At 38.5% G+C, this 18,219-nt stretch overlaps 1 protein-coding gene across 6 annotated transcripts in view; it reads left to right on the plus strand.

Moving 5' to 3' along the window:
- RALGPS1 (Ral GEF with PH domain and SH3 binding motif 1) overlaps window positions 1-18,219 on the plus strand; it is a 658,499-nt gene that overhangs the window by 206,855 nt on the left and 433,425 nt on the right. For all 6 annotated transcript variants that reach the window (XM_072631953.1, XM_072631952.1, XM_072631955.1 and 3 more), the window contains 2 exons: window positions 3,142-3,225; window positions 15,620-15,709. In XM_072631953.1, the coding sequence (XP_072488054.1) occupies window positions 3,142-3,225; window positions 15,620-15,709 (174 nt within the window). The remainder of the gene's footprint in view (window positions 1-3,141; window positions 3,226-15,619; window positions 15,710-18,219) is intronic.

The following is an 18,219-nucleotide window of genomic DNA, read 5'->3' on the forward strand; positions in this document are numbered from 1 at the left end:
CACTGCAGGAAAATAGGGGGTAAAGGGGATAAGCGAGTGGTGAGGGGATAATAGAAAGGAGGGCAAATGAGAGGAAGAGTTAATTAGAAGTAAACACTTTTGAGGAGGGATAGGGTCAAAAGAGAGAAGAGAATAAATGGAAAGCAGGATAGGATGGAGGGAAATCTTGTTATTCTTTCACAATATGACTGTATTGGAAGTGTTTTGCATAACTACACATGTATAACCTGTATTGAATTGCTTGCCTTCTTAGTGGGGATGGGTGGGGAGGGAGGAAGGGAGAGTAGCTGGAACTCCAAGTTTTAAAAATGAATGTTAAAAGTTGTATTTACATGCATCTGGAAAATAAGATATATAGAGGCAATAGGGTATAGAAATCTATCTTTCCCTACAAGAAAATAGAGGGAATAGGGATAAGAGAAGGGAGGGATATGACAGAAGGGAGGGCTGATTGGGGGAAGTGGTAATCAGAATACACGCTGTCTTGGGGTATGTGGAGCGAAGAGATGAGGAAAAAATTTGGAACTCAAAATCTTGTGGAAATGTCTGTTGAAAACTAAAAATAAATAAATTTTTAAAAGAAGGACCTTAAAAAAGTAAAATAAAATAAAATTCAGGCGAACTATAGATTTTGCTTCCTGACCTACCAGCTTAATTACCTTGTCCAAAAAGAAACTGAGGATTACCTGGCATGACCTACCCTTGGTGAATTCAGATTTTCTCTACAGCATCTCATTTGTTCCCTGTGATCTTTCAAAGACCACTGACAATGTTCAGCAGTCATGTACATCAATTATTTCAATGCTCTGGAATATAATTTTTCTATGCCTGGTGACATGAACTCATCAAGGGCAACTAAATGCCATCTTAATATCTCCATGCCACTCTTGAATTTCAGCTGCCTTTTATACAGTTTTGTTTTGGCTTTCTGATTCAAATGTGATTCTCTTTGGCAGAGGCGGAAAAAGCCAAATAAGCCAAATTGAGCGGCTACACCTTCCCTCTGTGAAATTATTGTTATGTCCTTTTCCTTTTCTGATCTGCCTCTGTTCCCTAATGTAGCTTAAACTTTTTTTGGGGGGGATGGAGTTAGTGTCCTTAGCATTCTCATTCTGAATAATGTTTTTTTTTACATTATTCTTGTACAATTTTATTCTTGAGTATATGTAATTAATCTTTCAAGATTATGCTACAGTATTTTTTTATAATCATTCTTTTTGTTAGCCTTGCTTCCACTTTCTCTCCCTTCCTTCCTTTGTCTTTCTTTCCTTGCTATCTTTATTTTTATTTCTTTTTGATTTATTGGTAATTTTGTTTTTGGCACATCAACCAGTTACCAGGAAACATTCAAATAAAATCACTATAAAATTCATTCTTTGAGTGCAGTTAAGCCAAGTTATCTAATAGTGTGATTGTGATTGATAACATATGTATGTTAAAAATCTAATCAATGAGTCACTTTTGCATCCACACTGATCTTTTTAAACAACTCTCCACCCCTTTCCTCTTAGTTGGAATTGTTTTCTTTTGGTTATTAGCATTTCATTCTTGAGAGCTTGCCATCCCCTCTAGAATTTTAGTGCGTGGAATCTCTGCCTATCCTTTCTCTGAACTGCTTGAAATCTTTCAAAAAATTTAGGATACCTACCAGATTATGGCCATCTTTACTATCTACATCTTCACTATCACTAGTCTAAAATGGAGTGGTCACTTGCTGCCAAGGTTCCCATCATTTTTATTTCAGAAGAGAGTTCTTCCCTTTTGGTGAGAATCAGATCCTGAAAAGTAGCTCCCCTTTAATGGTTCCTACAACGTTTAAATAACGAAACTATTATTTAGGCAAGACAATAAATTTTTAGGGGCTTTATTTTGGACAGAAAGTGAGTTCCAGCTGGTGTCTGGGATAATTTGAAGTTCCCCATTACGAATATACCATGCTTACATATGAGGCTTTAGGGTCTGTCCCCTGAAGTCCTCATTTATTTCTTCTTTCTGCCCACATGACCTACACTGCACGCTGTTGACAATACTCCTGCTGTTTCTGCTTCTGTTGCTCTTTATCTGAGCACTCTCCATGGTGTTTCCCCTATTGGGTTCTTAGATTTCTTCATATAAATATGTCTTCTTAATATACAGTGCTTCCCCCATACCCTGTAACTATCCTCTTGTCATTTTGAATGAAGCATCTTTCCAAAATCATATTCCCAAAGCAAATAAAAATATGTTTGCCCAAAATCTTGCAAATCTGATCAAAAGAAATTTAACCTGAAAAGAAGAAAAAGGAAGTTGCCAACATAACTCTCCCAAGTTTGATAGCATGGAACAATAGTTTCCAAAGAGAAGAGCATGGCCTGATTCTAAGGTGTATGTGATTGACTGAATGATGAGAAGATGAGTTATACCCTCCCCTCCACACAAGTGCCAATAGTATGGCTTAGCTCCAGTATATTTTCACATACTTTTACCTCTGTCACTGCAGATATGCTCCCCCTCCTCTCCTTTCATCCACTGTGCGAATTCTCAGTCTTCTCCCTTAAGAGAAGGGTGTTGACCAGTAAGAGCCTTAATAATTTAATTGCTGCTTGGACATTCACAGCAATAACTGTGCAGGTTCCTCTGGGAAAACACCTCCACCGGCCTCTGGTGCTCTGATCACCTCAAAGCTGGGGCAGAATCGCTTCAGAGGTTGGAACTCTGGAGTAGTGACCAGTGAGTAATAGCCCTACCTCTCCTGTTTTTGTTTTAGAAGGAACTGTGACTTCCACAGGATAAATAGGCATTGGATTGAGATCTTCATTGCAGATCTCATTACATTATCCTCAATGCAAGGCATAGGACCCAGCACATATTAATCATCAAATAAATGTTAGATGAATTGCAAATGGCTTCTGAAAAGGGTGACCTGTGATGATGTAACCCAATTTGTCCTCCAAATAAAAGAGATCATTCTTTTCTTGGTCAATTTAAAAGACTTAGCAATTATCACGATGTAGTCTTCTTCAGAAAGGTTTCCATCCCATGTATGAAATCATTGACTGAGACACTTAGCAACTAAGCCTGGATTAAAGGTTAAATGCTTCTTGGAAGTTTTGAATTTATATGAATGAATTTAGTTAGTGAATATATCTCTTTGTTTTCTAGGAATTAGCCAGCTGTGGATGGAGCAAGAAAGAGAAACATAGCCTCGCCCCTAATATTGTGGCCTTTACCAGGAGGTTTAATCAGGTAAGAAAAAGAATGGGATTTTCTGCTGGCTCAGATCTGTACTCATCAGTGGCTTCCTTTTGGTATCTGCTGCTTTGTTCCAGTGCTTCTAGAAAAAAGTAGATTCTGACCTTGGCCTCATGGGAAATAGCCTACTGGTTTCTTAAGATTATAGGAGTTAGTGCTAGAAGGGACCTTAAAAAGCTAATCTAATGTCCTTATTTTCAAGATGAAGAAATTGAAGCTTAGGGGTTTAGTGATTTCTTAAGGTGATATAGGCATTTCTTCATCTTTACCTGTGAAGAACTTCCATTAATATCCCACTCTGATGCCTCCTGATGGCACAGAAGTGATCCTGGAGGCTCTGCCTATGAGAACAAAAGGTTTGGCAAGACCTCTCCAGGTGGAAAGGTTTCAAGTGTGGAATAAAAACAGACTATTTGACTGGCATCTGAGGATCAGATTAGCTATTTGGAGAGAGTCATCACAAGAAGGTTAGTCCTCTGGAGATATATTTTGTTAGTCATAGCAACTTATGAAACTATCTACTGAGGCTGCATTTGATGTTAACAAAAGGGATGGATAAAAACAATGAATCTTTGAACTAAGTCAACTTCTGGGAGGCAACTCTATAGTATAATAGCCTAAACCTGACACCGTGTAAACTTAGTAATGCTTACCCATGCTGCTGTTTTTTAGGAATTTTGTCAGCAAGGTATGGTAGATAGAGAGTGGTGGACGTTGAACCTGGAAAATGTGAGTTCAAATCCTACCTTAGTCTCTTACTAGCTGTCTGACCCTGGATGGACTCTTGGAGCTTTAGTTGTTTCGTCTGTAAAATGAGGGTAACAATGACACTTACCTCCTAGGTCATGAGGCTCAAATGCGTTAATATATGTAAGGTACTTTGAATGTGAATGTTAGATATTGTTATTACTATTGCATTTCTTTCCTTTAATTTTTACAGTTTATAACAAGGGTGATGACCTTACCATTAGACATTCCATATAACCAAGGAGCTGAGTTCGTAAGTTTTGGCTTCTCCTGGGGCCCTCAGCCTCTCCAGCTGCTCGTTAGTAGTAGGAGATGCCCAACCCTGGAGATCGTTCTTGCTCAGTGCCTTTTTTAATGCTCTCCATTCTTAAAGACACTGTACAAGATCCATGTAACCAATTGATTGTCATGGGCTGGTACTCTAGAGATTAAAGCTGCTCTCTGTCCTCAATGTGATGGAGAGAAAAGGGCCAGGTTAGTTTCAAATGACTACAGTTAGACCTATTATCAAAGAAATCCACCTAGAGTGGCTCAGATGTCTTTTGTCCTGCAACTGACATGCTTTTCTTCCCTTTCAACCAAGTTTGACTTTAAAAGCAACAAACAGACGTGCAAAATTGCTACAAATTCTAGGGGGATTTGCATTATTTTTAAGAAATAGATTTGACTCAATGCCAAGCCATTCACCATCTCTGGCCAGCTGCACAGCTCTGTATGGGAAGAGCAGGCACAGATTGTACTGTGGTCATCATTGCACCAAATGTCAGCTTTGTTTGGTAAAGTCAACAAGAGTTTATTTTTTGTACAAGTGCACAGTATTACCATCAGTATTCATTCTATAAGCTAGCATGGATGGCATATTAGGATATAGAATCCCTGGTGCTTGAGGAGGTAGTTGGGCCAGATAGAAGCTAGCAATTAGGTTCCAATCAACAGGACTTTGGAGGAGAGTAACTGTGGTTCAAGTGTGACCTGAGAGAATCAACAGGATGCCATGCTGAGTCAGACCAGAGTTCACAGGATAACCCAATCCAAAGACCAGACAAGAGGTAGAAACAGGAGTTCTTAGCATTGAAAGCCAGGGATGGCACAGTATAACTGAGAATGGTGGCATTTGCAGGATAATAGCTTTGCCTTTATTTAGGATACCATGATGGTAGCATGCTAGTCATGACCTCTCCTTGCTTTATAGCATCAACAATATCTTTGTTTTAGAAACTGCCTATAAAACATATTAGAATTCCATCCAATTCTGACATGTTTATTTCTTTGAAAGAATGAAATATTCATTTGATTTAATTCATGGTAAATCTGAATCAAATCTTGGAGGAATAGCTGACATGTCTGAGGACAGAAATGAAATTCCAAAAGATTTTAACAGGCTAGACCAATGAGATGACTCTAATAAGGTGAAATTTAGTAGGCATAAGTGTGAAGCCCTACACAAGGATTCAAAAAAGTCATCTGTACAAGTGTAGGGTGAGGAAGGCATGGCTAGAAGTAGTTTATGTGGAAAAAACCTTTGAGAGAAGGACCAGTGTACTACAAGCTCAGTATACCTCAGGAGTGACATTGCGTATCACTAATTGGTTCTAGGGCTGCATCGAAAGAGGCAGTGCTGACAGAATAAGGGGCACCATCTTGGCCATACTGCAGCAGAGAGTCCCTGAAATATCATATGTGGGTCCTTCAAATATTGACAACCTGAATCAACCAGTAAGCATTTAGTGAGCCCCAATTACATGGTGCTGAGGATTCCAGTGCAAAGAATGAAATGAGCCTTGCTCTCCTGGAGCTTATATCCTAACAGGGAAGACAAGTATGGATAGAAGTGTATGTTGAATAAATATTAAGCGAAGAGTAAGGCAACCAAGGAGACTGGAGAAGGAACACCGGGATATTGATAGGATTGGAGGCCATGCCATCCAAAGACAGGTTGGAGTACCTGTGATATTTACACTGTAGAAGAAAAGATCTGATTGAACTCTGTTTCATGCAGAAGATGGATTAAGATTATTTGACTTCTCTTTCTTGAGAGCAGAATTAAAAACAACGAATAGACATTTGTAGAGGCCACACTTAGCTCAAGATAAGGAAAAGTTAACAGTTGGAACTGTCCAGAATCTAATGGCTATCCTTGGGAGGTAATGAGTTTCATACACATACACCCACACCCACACACATACACACACATACCTACATACCTATATTATGTACATGTGTATATATGTATGTGTATGTATTTGTATTTATGTGTGTATGTGAGATGCACTTACCCCCAAGGATAACCACATAATATATGTATGTGTGTATGTGTGTATATACACACATTTACATATATACACATACACACGTATACGTATATATACATATATATTTAAATAAGCATTTATTAGGCGCCCATGTACCAGTCACTGTGCTAAGTGCTATAGAAACATTTAACCCTTATAACAACCCTGTTTGGTAGATGCTACTATTATCTCCATTTTACAAGGGAGGAAACTGAAGCAGACAGAGGTAAATGATTTGCCCGTTGTGTCACAGATAGGAAATATCTGAGGTCACATCTGAACTCAGATCTCTCAGGGCCCACCATTCTTCCACTATATCCCTTAACTGATGTATCACTGGAGGTAGTCTAGCAGAGACTACATTACAACTTGTCAAGGTTGCTGTATAGGTGATCCCAATTCAGGTATATGTGGATAACTTTTGAGGTAGCCATCCTTCAGCTCTGAGATTCTATTTGGTGGTTCTTGTTGGAAAATGACACCATTTTAATCGTGAAAGCAATAAAATTGCATTATATAGTAGCTAGAATGGCCTAGAATCCTAGAATGTCAGCATTGTCAGGGTACTTAGAATTAACTTAGTCCAGAGATTTTGAACCTCTTTTGTGTCCTGGGCCCCTTTAACAATCCAGTGAAGCCTAGAAACCCTTCCCAGAATCATGTTTTGTTGCCTTGCATTCATAATTGAAGGAGATGTTAAACCTCCTTAATAGAGATTAGTGAAAATAAAGATGTAATTTTTTTCCCATCCAAGTTCACAGATACCTTGAAATATATCTAAATTCTTAAGGATCTGTAGACTAACCTCAGTTTAAGATGCCCTGGTCTAGGAGAATATGTGAAGGAAGAAGAGGAAAAGAGAAGTATCTGTATATCTGTAGGAGCTAGCATAGCATCTTAAGCACGGAGGGCATTTAACAAATGTTACTTGAATCATCTCCAGCCTCTTTATTTTATAGATAAGAAGACAGAGGCCTTGAAATTTAAGTGATTTGAACAGGGTCATGGAGCAGGGTAATGTAAATCTAAGAAGACCAAAGCATGAGTCGCTCAAGCATCAGCTTCATGTGACAGTGTATATAACATTCTGGACTCATAGTGCACCCACCTCTAAAACAAGCAGAGGATGCATTGTGCCTCATCTCTTCTCCAGGGCCAAGGCTGGTCATTAGAATTATTCATAATACATTTTCATTTGATTGCTTTTTTCATTTACATTATGATTTCTTTATTTTACACAAGAGGAAACTGAGACCCAAAGAGGTTCAATGACTTGTCTAATCACACAGATCATGAATCACAGAGCAAAATCTCAAACTTAAAGCTTCTGAGAGAGGCCCAATTTAGCCTTTTAATGCTGGGTATAGCCAACCTCCAACAAATATATGGTCAAAGGAGAATAGTAAATTATTACAATCAGATGACAGAAAACTCCAAATTACTGATCATAAGAAAAATGCAAATCAGACTTTCTCTTGAGTTTTCACCTTGTATCCAGCAAATTAGCAAAGATGAGCAAAGATGGAAGTAGTCAATGGGGAAAGCTTGTGAAAAGGTATGAACAATAATGCAGTGATTGTGGAGAGATGCATTGATCCACCTGTCCTGGAGAAAAATTTAAATTATGTGAGGAAAGTGATTTAAATGTCCATACCTGTTGACCCAGATGTACTAGTGCTCAACATATATACTAAAGAAATAAGACAAACTTTGTATATTTGTATGTAGCATCTTTTTAAACAGCAAAGAATTTGAAACAAAATAGAAGTCCGTTGGTCAGAGAATGGCTAAACACATTGTAATACAATACTATAATGGAATATTAATGCTTCATATGAAACAATGAATGTAGAGAAGTATGGGAAAACTTACGTGAACTGATTCAAAGTAAAGTAATCTGAACCAAGAAAACAATATTCAGTTTTTACAACAATGGAAATGGAAAAATAATACACACTAAATGTCTGAAACTGAATATTGTGAAATTATATTAAAAAAATGTGGGTCCTAAGAAGAAATGTAAGATAACACCTACCTCTTCTCTACTTTTCAGAGACTGTGACTATGGGTATGACACCAAAGATAATCAGACTGATATGTTTAGTTTTACTCTTTTTTTTCCCTACTTTTTATGCATTGTTATAAAAGATGACTTTCTGGGAGAAGAAATACAATAAGAAATTTAGGTAATATAAAAACAAAAGACATCAATTTTTTTAATTTTTTGGGTATCAGTTTCATAGAACAACAAAATCTAAGCAGTCTAAAACCATGTTGTAATTGTTGCTTCATCATTTCAGTCATGTCCTACTTTTTGTGACCCTGTTTGGGGTTTTATTGACAAACATACTTGCTTAGTTTGCCATTTCCTTCTGCAAATCATTTTATAGATGAGGAAATGGAGGCAACCAGGATTAAGAGATTTGCCCAGGGTCACACAGCTAGTAAGTGTTTGAGGCCAACTTTGAACTCAGGAAGATGAGGCTTCCTGACTCTATCCACTACACCACCTAGTTGCCCCCAAACCATGACATTTATGTAATTATTGATTGGTCTATGTTTTCTGCTTGGAACCTGCTTTTGTAATTATATGTCTGTGTGTCTATATGTATAAATATACTTATACACACATATATACACATATACATGTACATATACACACACATATATATAAATGTATACACACACACACATATAGTTCAAGAAATGTAGTGAGAAACTATAGTGAATAACTCTATCCTCCCCAGAGCTACATAAAAAGTCATCCAGAAGCCCAGAGTGGCCAGTAAAGCCAACAGCACCACAAGCAAACAAACTGCAGTTTCCCAATAGGGCCAGAGGCAGATACCTGTAGTCTTTGAGGCTCTGCATCTAGCAGCAAAAGGGGCAGAGGGCTCCTCTAAAAAATCCCCAGCATGATCAAAACCTACAGCAAGGAGTTGGAAACCAGTAAGAATGGGAGCAAGGAATGACCAAACAGCAGTGCTCAGATCAGAGCACCCCTGGAACAAGTCTTTGACACCTTGTCCTTTTATATCATAGAGGGCCCCAAAACTCAAGTGCTCTAAAACTCAAAGATCTAGGGAGGAGCACTGGTGACTCAGGTGGAGGCCAACCACCCCACCCTAAAATGCCGCAGGGGCAAAGGTTGGCCCTGGCTCCAAGCCCCAATTCATAGGCTAAAACTAGAGGGTTGAACAAACAGAATCAGATACACTATAAAGGATTATAATAGATCCAAAGATACTTCCTCAATTCAACCTATAAGGAAATCTGTTTTAAAAAGAGAATATATAAAAAATATAAGAGGAAAATAACTCCATAACAACTGTATGTAGTGAATCAGAGGAAAATGTGACAAGTGGAGCAAGAGCACTGATGACTTTATCGGTGAAAATGACATAATGAAAGACATTGTCATATTTTCTGACACTGCACCCTAAAGACCATAGGACCTTTCCATCTCACCTATAGCTGTAACCTTCCACATATGTCATCTCCCCAGTAGAATGTGAGCTCTTTGAAAGCAGGGACTGTCTTTTCTCTTTGTATGTCTAGTGCTTAGAATAGTGTCTTGCACATAGTAGGTACTTAATAAATGTCTTATTCGTTCATTCATAAATAAATGCTTTGCTCATCTTAGTTGTTCCTCCCTTAGTCATCATGGCCAATGGAGAGGGACCAACTTTTTAAACAAAACTCATGTAGTACTATCCTGTGTAAGTCTAGTCACCCAAATGGGTGCTTATATCCATTCATATAGGACATTTCCAGATAACAACTTATTATTCCTCTTCAAGATTCTAGGGGTAACCCTGATGGACTGTGTTTCCAATAGTCTCATTCAAAAGCCTCCATTCCATTACCAGTCAGCTAGACTTAAACTATCTTTTTCAAAAGGTATTGTACTTAGGTGGTATAGTGGTATAATAAAAACAGTAAGCCAGAGCAAATTCTTCCCCCTACATGCATGAGGTCCTTGGAGAAAGTTGGTTTTGTTGTTCAGTTTATCAGCTTTGTCCAACTCTTCTTGACCCCATGGACCACAACACACCAGGCTTTTCTTTCCTTCACTGTTTTTTTGAAGTTTGTGGAAGTTCATGTTCATTGTTTCCATGACTGTCTATCTGTCTCATTTTCTGCCCTCCCCTTCTCCTTTTGCCTTCAATCTTTCCCAACATCAGAGTCCCTTCCAATGAGTCCCATCTTCTCATTATGGAGCCAAAGTATTTAAGGTTCAGCTTCAGTATTTGACCTTCCAGTGAATAATCTGAATTATTTTCTTTAAGTTTTGATTAATTTGATTTTGTTACTAGAAAAGGGATTCTCAAAAGTCTTTTTCAACCCCAAAACTAAAAAGCATCAATTGTTTAGCATTCAAATTTTCTTACAGGTCAATTTCTCATAGCTATACATTACAACTGGAAAAGCCATAGCTTGGACGTATGGACTTTTGTTGGCAAGATAATGTCTCTAGTTTTTTAGTATGCTGACCAGATTTGTGATTGCTTTCATTCCAAGGAGCAAGCATCTTTCACCCTCTTCAGTGATCTTTGAGCCCAAGAATATAAAATCTGACAAGGTTTCCATTTCTTCTCCTTTTATTTGCCAGGAAGTAATGGGATCATTTGCCAAGATCTTAGGTTTTTTGATGTTAAACTTTGAGCCAGCTTTTACATTGCTCTTTCACCCTCATCAAGAGGCTTCATAATTCCTCTTCACTTTTCTGCTATCAGAATAGTATCATCTCCATGATGCAACCTTAAGCAACCTTAATTCTAGCTTTTGATTCATCCAGCCTAGTATTTCATATGATGTACTCCTCATATGGACTCAAACTTAAAATACAATGGTAGTGAGGTACACATGTAGAAAATGTGTTATGACAGAAGAATGCCTCCAAACTCCTGGTTCTGGGAGATCTTTCTCCCCTTGTAGAGCCCTCATGATGCTTATCTTCAGGGTAACTCTATGATTAGCTCCAAGAATCAGTGTCTTTCTAGAGTCCATATCTGGATTTCTCTTTACCACAAGGAATCACATTCCTTGAAGCTTTTTCCGTCTTTGGGTTGTTATCTTTTTGAATCTGTGACTGTTTGTGGTCTCTCTTTCTCTGCTTAGAGCTGGACGTGTTTTATGTTACTGATCCAGTCTCTCTAATATTATGATCAATGGAGGCAGGAGGAGTATGGCACTCACTTTCGCCTCATTTTCTCCCCTCCTGCTGCTGACATCTGAAACAGTTGTCAGGAATCCTCCACCATTTGACCAGTTTGCTGCTGGACAGAATCAACTGCTGAAATTCTTCTCCTATTAAAGTTCCCAGGGGATAGGTTAGCTTGCTTGGTTAGCCAATCATACCATTCCCTTCTTGATTTAATTAAAGAGGAGTTCACACCTCATAAAGAGATCCCTCAGGGTGCAGACCATCTTATTCACACATTTAAAACTTCATCAAGACCTTACACTGATTACATTAGCTAAGCTGAGGAGAAATCACATTTCTCCCCCTTTACCCCGTTTACACTAAAGTGACAGCTGAGCCTGAACCTCATCCTCAGTCATATTAACAGCAACAACTCACACTAATAGAACTGTTTTGTGGTTATAGTGCATTTCACACAATATTATTTTACTTGGGCTTCACAGTAATAATATAAGGTAGGCAAGGGGAAGCTAGATGGTGCAGTGGATAGAGCACCAGTGAAGGAGTCAGGAGGACCTGAGTTGAAATCTCACCTCAGACACTTGACATTCACTAGCTGTGTGACCTTGGGCAAGTCACTTAACCCCAGTCGCCTCATCCTGGGTCATCTCCAGTCATCCTGATGAATATCTGGTCACTGGGTTCAGATGGCTGTGGAGGAGAAGTGAGGCTGGTGACCTGCACAGCCCTCCCTCACTCAAAACAAAGTCAAGTGCAAGTCATGTCATTATTTCTCTGATGGCATGGTCTTCTTTGGCAACGAAGGATGAACACACACATAAGGTAGGCATGGCCATAATACCATCTCCATTTTACAGAGGGGTAAACTAAGGCTAAGGGAGGTGAAGAAGTTGTCCAAGGTCACACATTTAATAAATGGAGGAACTGGTTGTTAAACCTAGTTTTTCTGAACCTAAGGCTAATAATTTTTCTACCATTTCTTGCTGTTAGCTGGCTTTCATTGTGTTCCCAGAGTTGTGGTATAGATTAGCACATTTTTCAACCTTTATTTAAAGCTTCTGGGTCTGAATTGAATGGTGGAACTCAAAGGTCATAAGCTCTTAGAGTTGGAAGGAGCGATCCAGGATCCATATGGCCAGTTGTCAGAGTTAGAAAGCTTGTGGTAGTTCAGGTTAGCCTTGGAACTGAGAGATTTTGAGTCCATTCAAGTTCTTTCAGTTAACTGCTTGTATAAACTTAGGTGCATCACTCCCCCTCTATGTGTCTTTGTTTCCCTATTTGTAAGATGGAGATAGTGGCACTTGTACAAACTTCTTCACAGGGTTCTTCTTTTGAATCCTAAAGCCATTATAGAAATGTGAACTCTTACTTTAGGTAAGTCACTTTTTCCTCCAGAGTCATCTGGGTCCAGGGGCCAGATATTCATTGGGAGGACTGAACATGGCCCAGGATCCTGGACCTTTTATGCTAAGATCTTTTCAGGTTCTCACTTAGATGAATTAATGCCCATTCAGTGAATAGGCCCCTTTAAGTAGCACAAGGGATGGCCCCTCTAATCCAGAACAAAATTCAACTGGGAGGGAAAGACCCTCAAGGTTCCTGGCCAAAAGAGAAATAGTTACTATTTAGCCAGGGTCTCTCATTGCATTCTGGGCCATTTTCAGTCATTCTGATGAGTATCAGGCCACTGAACCTAGCTGGCTTTAGAGGAGAAAGTGAGACTGGTGACCTTGCACAGCCCTCCCTTACTCAAATAAAAGTAAATTGCAAGTCTTGTCATCATCTCCCTGATATCATGGTCCTCTTCCAGAACGAAGGACAAACATAACCTGTGAGTGAGTAACAATTCCTTTTCTCGTCTTCCTTACCTGAGGGTGCTCTGCCCAACAGATGGTACATTTCGATGGCCAAAAGCTACCTTTTTTCCTTCGGATTTACTGGCTAGATTTCTTTCTCAAAGACCAAGTTTTAAAACCCAATTCACTCTGTAACTCGTAGATTGGACAATAGGACCCTGCCTTCCTAGCACAGAGTGAATATAAATACTAAATAGTAACTGTTTCTCTTTTGGCTAGGAACCCTGAGGGTCTTCCCCTCCCAGTTTGATTTTTTTTTTTTTGGCAAATGAATATCTAATATACTAAAAGAAGACTTCAGTGACAGGCAACTCACTACCTACTCAAACAACCCATTTCATTTTTAAAGAGTTGTCCTTGATAGAAAGACCTACAAAGTCTCTTTCAGCTCCAGTACTGTGTTCTATTTTCTAATATTCTAAATTCTAAGGTTCAACCTAACTCTAACCTTCTGTATTCTAGCAATCTATGAATAAAAGTATTGATGAATGAACAAACATTTATCAAGCAGTTACTACATACAAGGTCTTGTGTGAGGTTTGTACATATTCATAAAAGTGAAACAATCTCTACCCTCAAGGAGTTTATACTTTGCAATCTAGTAGAGGGAATACCACACATGGGAGGGAAAGTGAAGGCCAGAGAAAGGAGTTTTGATCTGGGTAATCACAGGCAATAGGCATTTAGTCTTAGGTCAGAGCATTGTCACATTCTTTCACAATAATAATGGTTGAGGTTTGTGGTGGAAGGGCAACTGGCAAGATGCCTACAGTGAGGAGGCCCTGCTTCCTTCAGGGATGACTGGATAGAATGCGAAGTATGGTCTGGTGTCTACTAGATATAATGGACTAAGTTAGTTTTCACCCATTCACTTATACCAATCAGGATAGTTAGTGCCAAAGCTGAGTTGGAATTAACAACTCCAGGGTAGGGGTTGTGGGAGTTGGTTTCTTGAGATCTGGGGCCAGAAGGTGACTCTTCTTGGTAAGGAGAAGAGGGAGTAGTAGGTGCCATATGAATGCTTTTTCCCTTCCTCTTTCCCCAGTAGCTTGGGTAAGTTTTTATTTATTCCTCCACTAATAGCTGAGCCCCAGGGCAATTTACTAGAGTTGAATGAATTAATGTCCCTCCCCACTTTACCCTCCTCAGGTTCAGGAATTTCTTATTACTCTATAATTCTAGTTTTGTGTTCTATGTTTTAAAATGGTATGATTTTTTATGGACTGGGGTTCAGGGGGTGGTTCCTGTTTATGTCCCTTTTCTAGCCTGGATTTGTAGTGATAAGATAAGGTTGGAAAAGTAGGCTACAGTTAAATTGTAGAAGGCTTAAAATGTTTGGCTGAGAGAATTATATTTTATTCTTTAGGCAGTGGGGAGCCTCTGAGGATTTCTGAGCAGGAGAGTGATGTGATCAGAGCAGTGAATTAGGAAGATCATTACTATGGCAGCATGGGGAATAGATTAGAGGGGGGAAGAGATTAGAGGCATGGTCTCTGTCTTAGAGTATTTACCATTTGTCATGTGGAAGACAGATCGGACCTGTTCTGTTAGGCCTCAGAGGGCAGAACCAGGACCGGAACAATGTGAATAAGTTCCAGGGAGAAATTTTAAGCTCAATATAAAGAAAATCTCTGGGAGAAAAGAACATGATTTGTTCTTTTCTTTCAATAAGCCTTTGTTTTGAACTCTATCCCTTATTAGCTTATTAGCTTTGTGACCATGAATATGTGATTTAGCCTACCTGGTTTCCTTATCTGTAGAATGAGAAAGCTGCTCTACATAATCTCTAGGCTCCTTTACAATTTTAACATGTTTTTTTTTTCTTTTTTAAAAATACATTTTTATTTCTATCTTTTTTTTTTTTTTACTATCTAGATATTACCCCAATCTCTCTCTCTCTTCCCTAACATTCTGTTCTCTAAGAACCCTTCCAATTCTAACCTTCTCTGCTCTTTGTTCTAACATTCTCTGTTCTAAGGTTCTTTCTATATAGAATAATCTAGATTCTAAGGTCCCCTTTAGGTTTCACAGTCTGCATTCTAGTATCTGTTTCAGCTCTAACATTCTACATTCTTTGATGTCTTTTAACCCTACTCAGTGGAAACATATGATCTCAGAGTTGAAAGGGGCCAGTGGGGTTAGTAGTTCTACTTCTACCTCAAGCAGAAATTTTCTTTGCAATGAGGGGAAACGAAATGGAGGGCAGGGCATTCTCAGCCCAACCATTCATAATGTCCCTCTGGATATTCATCCTATGAGTCTTCTGTGATGACCTCCATACTGTGAAGCCTAATGGAATGCTTTGCTGTTTGTCTTTGACTCTCCAGGTCAGTTTTTGGGTTGTGCGGGAGATTCTGACAGCACAGACTTTAAAAATAAGGGCGGAAATCCTGAGCCATTTCGTGAAGATAGCAAAGGTAAGTTATCATTTCCTGATGCATTATTGTCATCTCTTCATCCAGACTCAAGAGAGTTTGGGTTCAGTTTGCACTGGTTTTTACTTTGATGAATGGCTTTCATTTTGCTGACTTCTGTGGCTTATCACTTTGAATTTCTTTGGTTTCTGGCTTCTAGAAGTGTCTGCTGTGCGCTGCAGTCTTTCATGACTAAGCCTCGGATTGCATAGCTGAGTCTGTTGTTTGTGCATGGAGCCATGAAAAACAGACACTGCTCCAGCAACTCACATACAAAGGAATTCTGTCATGCTCATTCACAAGGACTGTTTGTGTTCAGCATGATCTCCTGATTGGTTCCCTAATAACCCTTATAATATTCCTTTTATCTCTGGTGTTTTTTTTTCTTCCTCTGCCTCTATCCTCCTCTGTCTCTCTTCTACTTAAGTAAACTCAAGAAATATTCATTAATGACCATGGGATGTAATAGAAGGGGTAGGATTTTGAACTGAGAAGAACTGAACTGAGTTCTGGCCCTGTCTCTTGCAGGCTCTGTGACTCCAGGCAAGACACTTTATCTCTCTGAGGTCTTAATTTTCTCCTTTGTAAAATGTGTATACTAACAGTTCTACTACCTCATAGGGTTGTTGTGAGAGAAGTGTCCTGTAACGATAGTAATAACAATGATGTTATAATTAATAATAACAACCAGAGTCAAACCCATAATCCATTGTGGGAGAGGTTAGCAGTGAACTGCACAGTAGAGGAAGGCTAACCAAGATTCTGAGTCAAAAGAGAATATACTCTGAGAACATAACAGTAATTATGGGAGTGGTGCTTATTCATATTCTGGTACATAAGGTATCAAGATGTACTGGAACACATCAGAAATATAATATGACAATACTCTCCCTGCTGCAAATAGTGCAGGGTGGATGGTACTGTCCTCTGCAGCGGACAAACCACAAGTACATATGAAATGGACTGATTATATTGTACTTTTATTATGCACCAAGACTATTTTCCTACCAAGGCTGGAAACAGATCTACCAGTTATGGGCAAGGGCTTCATACTAATTTTTACCTGTTTCTATGTTAAGCTATACAATAATGTATTACTGACCAGTGCAAGGCAATGATAAGAAAGACTCTATTCCAAGTCCTATATTAGATGAAATAGGAAATGATATTGAGGAACTATTACAATCTGAAGAAGCTGAGTCAACTGAGATATTCACTTAATGTAAATTGTAGAAGTTATGCCTAATAATGAAACAAATGATAAAAAAATACCAGTGTCTTAAAGGATTTTTGACAATGAGATGGACAAACTTTCACTGGAATTTTGAAAAGCCATTTTTGAGTTTAATAGCATGACATCAGTTAGCATATCGACTATGCCAAAACAGAGCATTTCACAAAACTGGCATTTGCTGTAACTATCATGAATTAATTCATTCTCCTACAATATTTGAAGGAGAGTATAAAAACATTTCAGGACCGGTGCACAAGAGCATATGTAAAAGTTCTTTCCATGGCAAAAGTCACAGGAGGACAGGTGGAATTGTCAGTGAATACTCTGTAGGAATGACAGGCATCCTTCACTTTGGCAGAAGTCACTTTAGACACCTATTAAAGATCTAAAGAAAGTCATTTGAAGCTAACATCTATATCTAGCTGGTACACTCAGAAACTTGGACATATCATTCAACTAAAGGCAACACAGATGTAACTTGTGGAACAGAATCCAGAAAATGAAAGATATCAACAATTCTAGATTCCTTTAATTAGTCATTGAAAGCAAAGTTAAGAGGCTAAGGCAATGCAAGGAGTCAGAACTGTGCAAAGCACAAAATGTATGGTGGCAAGGAGTCCAACACAATGGAAAAGCCAGAAGGATCAAGTGGGAAAGAGACAGCTTGAATACAATGAATATAATGAACTGTGGAGCACTTTCAGCAATGCAGATGACTGAATTTCTGGCTTTTCTGCAACTGTGAAGTATTGGAGTTGGATTAGGTGAATTATTATTGGCTTAATACTTCACAGAGGTGCAAGAATTGCTAGGAAATTGCTACAACTGCACCAGTTTCCTTTATGAGGCAAACCTGTCTCATCTTTCTTACCTCATCGCATTGCATCTATTACCAAATGATGAGAACACCAGTGACCCCTTCTAATATAAGTCAACCTAGTATTTATGTCTTTTATACAAGGCATTCACTGCTTGTATCACTTTTTAAAAAATCCATAAACACTTACAAGAAAGCAATATATTGGCCAAGAAGAAAAAATGTGTGTGCCAAAAATTCCTAGAGGTGTAAGGAGAAATTTATTATTAATTCAACAATTATTGAACAAGTCACATGAAAGCAATATGACATTTATTCTGCTTTTTATTGACTATCATAAAGCTTTGGACTCCATTTCATAAAATGTAAACTTTTAAAAAGTTTATTTTAAATAGATTTTAATTATCTCTTCTTTTTATATGATCTGGATATACTTAGAGCAAATTATTTTTATGAAAGGAA

This window comes from Notamacropus eugenii, chromosome 1 (genome assembly GCF_028372415.1).
Source record: "Notamacropus eugenii isolate mMacEug1 chromosome 1, mMacEug1.pri_v2, whole genome shotgun sequence".
NCBI classification, from domain to species: Eukaryota; Metazoa; Chordata; class Mammalia; order Diprotodontia; family Macropodidae; genus Notamacropus; species Notamacropus eugenii.